Source organism: Polypterus senegalus, chromosome 9 (genome assembly GCF_016835505.1).
Source record: "Polypterus senegalus isolate Bchr_013 chromosome 9, ASM1683550v1, whole genome shotgun sequence".
Classification (NCBI taxonomy): Eukaryota; Metazoa; Chordata; class Cladistia; order Polypteriformes; family Polypteridae; genus Polypterus; species Polypterus senegalus.
Window position 1 is genome coordinate 78,860,996 of NC_053162.1, and position 10,473 is coordinate 78,871,468.

A 10,473-nucleotide genomic window follows, 5' to 3' on the forward strand; every position below is an offset into this window, starting at 1 on the left:
GAAACCTCACCTACCATTTGTCCACAAACCTCCCTAGATCCTAATGACAAAACCATATCTCTTCATGTTTCCTCATGTTAATTACTTTGTAGCTAACACCCATTTTATCCATTTTTTTTGAGATGACAGAACTTACAGGCAGTGCCCACTTCTATACTAGTTTCATACCTAGCTGTGCATTTAACATACTATATTAATATTGCATCAATTGCATTTTTTAAACGTGCTTTATGAGAATATTGAATAGGAAAGGTGATTACAGCATGAAATTAACAAACTTTTTATTTTTAATATCATTTAAGTGCAATCTTGATTTTCCAGGATATTTAATACATTTCATGTACAAAAAACTAGGAAGGCTACAAGCTTTATTTCCACATCAGTTCAACTTCTTTTATGAACCTCTTTACACAAATCAAACTAACATTTATCACTGTTTCATCTGGTAATATTTACAAAAATGATTTATAAAATGTCATACTATATACAAAGACGAACAAAATTACTCACTCTAATATAAGAAACTATACATGATTTGAGTAACTAAGGTCACCTATCTTAACAACCCTATACCCATATAATTTTTAAGAAGATGAGAAGTAATTTAGTTTTCTTACTGATCCAACAATGAGACACGCATAACTACACATTGATAATTCAGGTGCAATCATTGCCATACCAAAGAAGTGCAATGTTAAAAAGCAATAACCAGTTAAGAATGATCTAAAATATATTGAAGTTAAGTCCTTTATTTTCCAGCAGTTAATGGCAGATTGTCTTCAGTCATCTCAATTCCTCTTGAAGTATATCAAGCCACGTTAAATCATCAGTATATTCTAAAAACAAACTACTAGCCATTGACCACTAGGAAATATGTGCTACTGAGATAAGCTGAATAGTATTTATGGTGTTTAAATACTGTATATGAAAATTGCCCTGGGAAGATTATGGAATAAATTGTAGAAAATATGGCAACTGCTGAAATAAATGCACACCATAAACCATTTAATAAGACAGCAATAATAAAGCCATTGCCATGTAAAAAGGAAAATGCCCTGACAAACATTAGCAAGATTCTTAACTGAAAATAACAGTGAATAAAAATGTCTTGAACACATTTTCAACTACTTCTGGTCTGCCTGATGCCTGTATGTGTCTGCAGCATATAAATGGAAAAACAAAGACTTCTGTGCTACACGATGCCAGAGAATGCACTTGTGCCCAGTACAGCTTAGTGTTAAAGGACCTGGCATACAACTCATGAAGCAGATATTTGTCTTATATGTTTGGAGAATGAAAAAGCAAGCACATTTTTACATAAGTACCACATGCAGCAGAACTGCTAAAGATCCTTAGTTTACAGTGCTGATAAAATAACACAGAGAAAGAAAGTGAAATTTAGTACTAGTGGTACAGTGGCACTTCATTTTATGAATTGACCAGTGAAAATAAAAAGCAGATTAAATAATATGTTTGGTGAATTTATACATTTAAAAAAAAATAGTGGAAGAGTAAAAATGGATTTAAGTTATTGTTGTAGAGCTATCCACTGCACAAAATTTTGTGAACAGTTTGTAGTAATTAATATACACTTGTACTGAACATCACAAAAGACAAGTTTAACACACATCTGTATTCAAAGATAAAGAACAAAAACAAAAGGGGCTTTCAAATGTAAAAACTAGACAGAATTGATGATATATTTACAAAGATACAAAAAAAAAAAAAAACAGGACAGGCCGATACTTCATTTCGAGTCATCCTCATTTGAATGGATTCTTTGTCTAAATCCAAAAAGACTGTTTTTTTTTTTTCCCCAATGCAAAGCTCTGTGATCCCCCACTAGACCCATGTTGGAAAGTCACCTTCACTACGTTTGCCAAAGCTTGATATTGCAAAAAATACAAATAACTATAAAACATAAACAAGTATCTTTCCACAAATGCAAAAAATGAGCTTTTCTCTCAAATGTGGTTTACAATTTATATACCACTCCTCCTCTGTATTTAGGGCTAGTATAATAATGTAAAAAGACAGCAAAGGCTACTGGATGCCAGCAGACTATACTGTGCAATACATTTCTCAGTCTCACCAATATATAAATCTTTCAACCCCATACCAGAAGAGAAATAAGTACAGACAACACAGCTATGTAATGAATAGCGCAGAGTTGTAAAACCAGCCAGCCAGTTTTTAACAGATCAATAAAGCAGTCGCCACTGTTACATAAATATGCCCAGGAAGACTCATTCCAAGCACATCACAAATGGCTTTCTGTTTCATGACGTGATAGTAGCGTGCAGCTGGAGGAGACACTGCAGGCACGCTCTTGGAGTGTATTGTTATTCTCCCATGTGTAGCTCACCACGCTGACCGTACCGGGTCCTCGAAATCTCACTATCTTCTCTGGCCTATGGCAAAGCACAACACATAGCCGATGGCCTAGAAGCATGAACTTCTTACGAAAACTGCGGTTGAGCCAAAAGTAGACAATGCAGTTAAGGAAACCATTAGCACTGGGCAGCCAAACTGCAAAAAACTCTATCCACTCAGGAACAGCCTTTTGGGAAATTGCTGGGAAAAAATGAAAAAGAAAGACATATTATTGAGGCCTACAAGTGGTATGGCAGACAGTTTAGCATCTCATTTAAGGACAACTTTGTCATTTTTCAATTGCCAAGCCAATAGCAATCACCAAGAAAACCAATGTGGACTCTTCTTAGTGCAGCACAGCTAGGGAAAAGGCCACACTCCCCACTTTGAGTATGGCTGGCATGTAAGGCCAACTGTTCTGATTTTTATACTTATATAAGCAAGATTAACAATAGTAGGATTTCTTTGAAGTTCAGTCTGAATATTTCATTTATTTCGAGATATTGCTCAAATAAAAATTTTTATAGCCATCTTTTCAACTGTTTTGTACACTTTTAAATAACATCAGTGTTCTGAATAACTAGTTAAAGCTTACACGATAAAGGTTTTACAGTATTTATGTATTCATAGATTTAGGGTGCATTTATATAAACAATACTATTTTAGTTTATCCTATGAATATTTTTATTTGAGAATATCCTTATAATTTAAGAAAATTCTCCTTTAAAAAGACACATATCCAAAGATATAATACAAAACAAGAGAAACTGAGGACAAGATCTTTCACACAATGTCAATGTCACAATATAAGACTTCTTGTTGGAGGGGATATCAAACTTTACAACTGTAATTGTTGACCTTGTTTCTCACAAATATCAGATTATACAACAAGAAATCACTGGTGATGTCAGATTATGCAACTGTGTGACATTTTTCAGCACAGTTGCATACTTTCAAAATACTGTGGACTCAACCCTTTTTCTGAAAGTCAATAGCATGCAGCCTGATGAAGCGGATGTCCATGTGACAACTTTATAGGCGATGCAATTTCTGTCCCAACACGTTACATAAAACACGACACATCAGACAGAGGAGTCTCTTTTCCGTTTGTAAGGTCCAAAACACCCACATTACTTATCTGTTACTGCATTATATGCTTCATACATCCAGGTGAGCACTCATGGATTGTCTGCTCTCATGCATACAAAGTCCAGCCCTATGACTTAAAACAAAAATCAAACAGGCTTAATTTTGACAAAGTGAGCTGCAGGCTAGCTGGACTGGTTCACTGGGTATGTTACATTACATGGCTGCTTATCATGAGAGCATGCCACAACTACCTGACTCAGTACGATTATACTGTATAAATATGACTGAAAAACACTGGAAAACTTGTGCAATGTGACATAGCCTTAATTAAGAACAAAATAAGATTTTTAGTTACAGAGAAAAGGAGGGAAATAAAGTGACCACATCATATATTGGACTATTTTCAAAATATGAAGTTTAATAAGATACTTTTAAATACGGTTTGTATATTTGTACAAGAGATTCTTATACAACGTCAAATCAGCATTGTAAGAGACATTTGCTAGTTATTTAAGTTACATTAAATGTTTGCCTATATATTAGTGCACAGTCTATGAGAGGTTCTTGAACTCCCACAAACTGAATTTGGTATATTCTATTTCTTGTCCCTTTGACTACAGATTAGTCTCAGTTAGTGACCTGCCTTATCGTAAGTAAGGCATGGAGGGCACAAGGTTTTAAACCATGCCTTAATGTGCCCAATAGAATTTAATGCAATGTGCTCTATTGAACGCACAGTGCCACATGTTTAGAGCACACTGAAGGCAAAGTAAAGCATCTAAGTATAGAAACAATTGAAATTTGACAAGAACTGCTAAGTTTAGAGAAGAGACATTTTTTCCAACTTATTTGCCTTTTATTCTACACGTGTAACAACCTTTTTCTTTATTCGTGTGAACTGTTTGCTTTGAATTTTCATGAAATCTTTTAAAACAAATTTCTGCACTGAGAGATTTCATTCAGCATGCGTTTGACCCGTGCTTGTTACTGCCTTACCTACCAGCAGCTACAAGCATTCATTAAGTCAATCAAAGAACTATTTTTCAATAATCTACTGTGTTGTCCCTTTGTCTCAGTTCTAGGGGATAAAATCAACTTCAGTAAAATATATGTTTTTTCAATTATTAAATAAACTGCTGTGTTTTAATTTTACCAGAGTAAAAATTTGCTTCTTTACTAAACTGAAACCTATGGCCATGTTACTCCTACACTAATGTAACCTGAATAAAAGGTAACATATTATTTAACTAGCTACGAAAAGATAATACACAGTAAATTTGTGCAGTAATTGGTTTTGAAGCGATGGAGTTTTGCTAGGAGCAGATGAAACCTTTTGCATTTTTTTTCCTGGCAAAACTCAGACACCAGAATTTCATATATCAGTGTGAAACCATTGACTGGTGTTATGAAAGGGTGCCACTGAGCCATGCTGTCATGACATTTTGCTAGCATTTGCATGGTGAAAGTGCACCCAAATGCCTTGATAACAGATTAAGTATGATCAAAACTGACAGCTGACATTACATCCAAGTATCCCTTTTCATTACTTTATAGAATCCATTAAAATTTCAAGAGAAGCATGGTGGCACAATGACTACAGGTTTTCTTTACAGTTCTTTAAGCTCTCTTCCTTTTATATTATTTTCTTAGACCTATTTTACAAAAAGAAGGCAAAGTGAGCACCATATCACAATGTTTACAGATATAGATTCATAAGGTTACAATTGTCACTATTTTTTTTTTAAATAACTATAGCAATTGGCACTGCTTACTGAGAGGCACTGTCAGACACTGGGATCAAACCGGCAGCTATGTTCCTTAAAGTACTGCACCATACATTACCAGAAGTCATTCTTTAAAAAAAAGCAAACAAATAAAAAAAAAAAACCCTTTCACTGTACTATGGTGCTAATATTTTAATGCTGATCTACAAAATGATTTGATTACCCAAGAAAGTTAAAGACAAGAATTTTGTTAGACACACTTGGAGTATATACATTAACCCAATATATTAATGAAATTTTAGATTTTCGTAGGGGAAAAATGCTAATTAACTAGCACTTCAGACCTATTAAGTCTGTGAATTTATTTTTGTAACATTGTTTTGCTTTTTTTTTGTTCAGCAAATATATTAAAAGCAGAAATTACAAAATAGTTCAGTTAAAATAAAAAAAATGAATTGATAATTAAACATTAGGATAATTACCGATTTGCGGTATGTGGGACAGATTAATTGATTCCAGTGGCCTGGGATGCCTCCTAAACGGAACAGGTGTATTTTCCCAATATTCTTAGGAACAGCTTACTTGGATAATTTGAATGTGCCCCATCTGTAACCATAACCGTGGATATTTTTATTTTCTAAAATGTTACAGTGCACGTTTCAGCATTGGTCTGAAACCTCATCCATCCAGATAAAAGGCTTCTAAACAGGAGATAGCCTGTGCAAGTTAACCACTTGTACTGCAGCAAAGGAACTTTGTGAGAAAAGCAACATCCTGTAACCAGTGAATTTCCACTATGTCACCATCAAGCAAGTTCAAACCTGAAAGACCATAGGTTGTTGATTAAGCAGACATTTAATCTATGCATAATATTAAAATATTTATGTTCTAGCCAAGTCTGAATTCAGACATAAATGGCATTATAAAAGTAGCTTTTAAGAAAATACATATGGATTGCACTGTTTATTGCATTTTTGTTTGTACGGTTACATTCATTCCCAAGTTTACAGTCGATTCTGCTTTGGATTCATACATTGTCTTTCATTTGGTTGTGTTCAATACATCTGAATAAAGCTTTCTGATTTAAAATACCAGAAAAATATGTATCAGCATTGGAATACTTTACAATCAGTGCTGCCAGCTGTTCTGAATGTAGAATTACTTCAGTGGGAAATTTAACTAAAAAAATACAGACTTGGACTAGTCATTTATTACCCCCCAGGGGTCAGACAACTAAGAACCTGCTTGGAGGTGTTCTTAAACTGAACTAAACCAAATTTCTGATTGTAATAAGTACTGTACTTAGAAAAAAGAATCATGAACCCAATCCCTGCCCCACCTTACCTGTGTAAATAATGGTGACCATGCAGGGTGCCCAGCAAGTGTAATACACGATCATGACGGGCACTAGGACTCGTGAGGCAGAGTCTGGTCCTGCCCTAATTCGGAACTCGTGGTTTTTAAACATATTCCTCTGCCTCCTTGCTGCAAACCAGAGACGAAGGTTGGCCATAGTCATAATGATAGAACAGGGGAAAAAGATAAGGCCGGTAAGAGTCAGCGAATAGGCAACGTTGCTCGAATAGTCCGGGTTGCATACTAAAGACGCGCTGGAAAAATACACCCGGACAAATCCCCCGGGGATTGAAATTGGAAACAGGAGCACGGGGGGAAAGAACCAGGCGGCGGCGATCAGGCTGCGAATTCTGTTCTTGGTCATCAAGGAGGTATAGTGCAAGGGGTAAAACACGGCAACGTATCTCTCCAGGCTAATGGTGGCCAGTGCATACATACAAGAAGCAAATATGGACGAGTTGAAAAATGCAACGATGTGACAGTAGGAATCGGGTTCCTCGCTGTAGTCCTTCACCAAACTCCCGTAAAGGTTTAGGGGGACGACGATGAGAGCTAAGGCAGCGTCTGCTCCGGTCAGGGAGATCAAGAAATATCGTGTATTTTTGGACCAGCCAGCCACAGATGATGCGATCACCATGATCACGGCCATGTTACCTAAAATAATTAGGGTGCCCAACACCGATATAATGCCAATTTTGACTGAGCGGTGAGACATGTCTGCATGCTGGAGGTATGCAGAGCGGTTTTCTTCTAGTTCCTTCCCGCTGTAGGCCTCCTCATCAACTGGCCATGTATAATTAATGGTAATGGACATGTCTGTTGTCATCTCTGCGCTGGTCAAGCCGTTGGTGTTTTAAAAAAAAAGTAAGGAAAACTTTAAAAACAGCCCACAGTGTAGCCAAAAAAAAAAATCTAAATCAAGAGCGGCGAACAAACGATCAGGACGTAACAACACATATCACACATAAAAAAAGAGAGTGCCTTTCAGAGTTGATTTGTCTATTACAAAACCATCGTTCTAAATCGAATGGGTAAAGCAATGCAAAACAGGCACCTGAGTTAGATATACTCATTAGCGGCTTGTCCTCCTAATTGACCGCGTCCATCAGTAGCCCGAAAACCAAGGTGAGAACATATCAGGGCGCTCACGGAAAAAAATACATAAAAAATGAGGAATTCCTCGTAGTCAAAAAGAATTCCAGAGGGAAAGAGCATAGTTTTTAAAATATGTGTGTTTGCTTTGATAGAGTAATTCAAAAAGTAATTAACAAAACGTTTCTGCTTTATTATTTTACCTGGATGTAATATTAAAGTAGCTTACTGTTTTAATAGATGTCAACAATATACAAAAAGCTTTTTATACAGTTATTGGAGTCTGAACATGACAAATTAAACTAAGACATCCAAGATTAGACATCCAAGATTATTAAACTATGTTTTGAAAAATAGTAAAAAAAAATCACATAAAAGATCCAGGATGAATCTGAGTTGTGGCTTTCTAATTTGCGGTTCTTGTTCAAATCCATTTTTCTTATGCTTACAGTGAGTCCCTCTGGGTCAAAGCTTTGAGCTCACATCCATCTTAATTAAATAATAGTTTTATAACATTCAAAAAAAATCTATATGATGAACCATCATAGTTACACAGAAGAGAAGATCCTATACTATATTTAGTACATATGTAACAGTTAACCAGTTTGCTAAATAATATGGTGCCATTAAGAAAACCCATTATTGAGTCCACAATACACTTTTACCATTTTAAGGGAGCTGTGGTATCATGTATAAGGCAAGTACCATTAGTGAGAATGTTTCATATCTTGAAATTTGAAAGGAAAAATAGAATACCTAAAAAACACAAAAGGACGAAATAAACATGAAAACTTTACAAGAACAGGTAAGGTTTGGTAGATTTCATTATCACAGAAGAAAGTCTGTTTGTAGCAAGAATGTACAGATATAAAGAATTATTACTCAAATACAAGAACAGACATACACTTATAACAATCCCATCACAAACTTGGAATTCGTACATATAAGAATATTATATTCTAACCATATGCTGTAAAAAATTTAGAATTCTGAATATGAAATGCCTATAGCAGATAATAATTCTTAAATATACTGCTTTTGACACTTTGGAATCGTGAATGCTTAACTTGAGTCTAACAGTTGAAACTTTGGAAAGAGTGGAACAGGATTTGAATCCAGTTTCCTGGGGCAGTGAGGCAACAGTAAATCAATGATAAGTTATTATTCTCTTAGGGTTCTTAACAAACTTTAGATGCAAAGAAGGTTACTTGCTGTTAATTTTGTCTAAATATAGTTACTTTTCCAATTGCCTTAGAAAAAGGTATAATTTGTACTTCCGTACATGTTCATGTAATGGTAATTACATGAGAAACGTTTTATCCTGTTATACTATACAATGTGTTTCAAATTCCAGTTAAATTATTTTAGAACTGCTTGTTCTACATTCAGAAAAAAATATGAGACAACATTATGCATTCTTGTAATTTAAATTCTTCCTTTTTTGTTATAACAGTTACTTTCCAGTGAGCAATGTATGTTGAACATAAGAATACTTCTGTTAATATGTCAAGTGTTTCATTTAACAACATATCTTGTCCATTTATATTTTGTTCTATGTGCAGTCAGAACAGTGTGTAAAAAATGAGGACATGACAATAACAAAATAGGTTAAAAATGTATCATCAAGAGCCTACAGTAGTTAACTGATTTCAAAGTTGGAGCATTTTAATTTTTTTTACCTAATTTATCAAATAGTTAGTTATTACATTTTTCTTTATTAAATGTTTTTGTAACAGAGTTATATACAAAAAAGCAGTGATAATAGAATGCAATTTACATATGTTAGTAGAATACATTAAATATGTGCTACAGAAATTTACAATATCATCTAGTTAAAAATATAGCTAGGCTTGTGATAGACTTAATGGTGGCTCAAATGCCTTTAATGGCAGCAGATATCAATTCAACTGATGCAAAAAGGGCATCAGTTGATATCCTATTGATGCTGTTGGCATTTGACTAACTTGTATCAGGGACTCAGAGACCTAATTTGTCATCAGGAGCGGTTATCCTTGAAGAATACAAGAACAAATTTTCAACAAAATCAGTCTACTGGGAACCAAGTTGTTTCATGCAGACAGACAGACAAGACAAGGAGAGTAATGCTTATTGGATTATATGCCAACACTTAAAGCCTATCACAGCTGGAGTATGTTGTTTGTGACTTCCCAAAATAAAATCAGTTGCTTCAGTTCCAGAATGCAGTGATTTACACATGTACCAACTGCATTAGAAAAAAATGTTCACCAAATTCCTGTATGTTTATGAAACTGCTTGTTTATTAGTTTTCTGTATCATTAGATTGTACATATCCACAGTATGTAACCACTTTCTAGACTGCGTGTCCTAGTGACTGTCATTGTGTTAACAAGTTATTGAAGTTAGAAGATTTCAGCAACAATTTTTTATTTTTGCTGGGGGATTCACTGTCATTCTTTATATAGTTATGAAATGCAGTCACTTCATTGTGACCTATGCTAGATCTACTTACACATTAGGCTGAAGACAGCAAGGGAATTCATATCAGATTATTAATTTAAGCATCTGACAAAAATATGTAATACCAAACCAGGGTGCTACAGCAAACTCAGAAAGTTTTTATATAGGCCTATTCATAACCATCTAGCACTCACATGACCAAGCAAAACAATTATCCCATATATAGGAAAATAAGTCAAACACAAAAACTACGATTCAAATATGGACACAGTCTAATGTGTTTTTTGACTCAGTACAGATACCACAGCTAGATACTCTTAGTGCTATGGAACCAGATAGACCTCCGACCCTCTCAGAATTACAAGATGCTGTAAACTCATTTCAAAGTGGGAAATCAGCC

The 10,473-nt window shown here is 34.9% G+C and overlaps 1 protein-coding gene across 1 annotated transcript; it reads right to left on the reverse strand.

Annotated features, from left to right (window-relative positions):
• Window positions 1–348: 348 nt before the first annotated feature.
• Window positions 349–7,565, reverse strand: zgc:162592 (uncharacterized protein LOC561993 homolog). The gene is made up of 2 exons (XM_039763334.1): window positions 6,531–7,565; window positions 349–2,574 (listed from the first exon to the last, which is right to left on the reverse strand). The coding sequence occupies exons 1-2, from the start codon at window positions 7,366–7,368 to the stop codon at window positions 2,261–2,263; spliced, it is 1,152 nt and encodes a 383-aa protein (XP_039619268.1). The 5' UTR covers window positions 7,369–7,565; the 3' UTR covers window positions 349–2,260.
• Window positions 7,566–10,473: the final 2,908 nt, after the last annotated feature.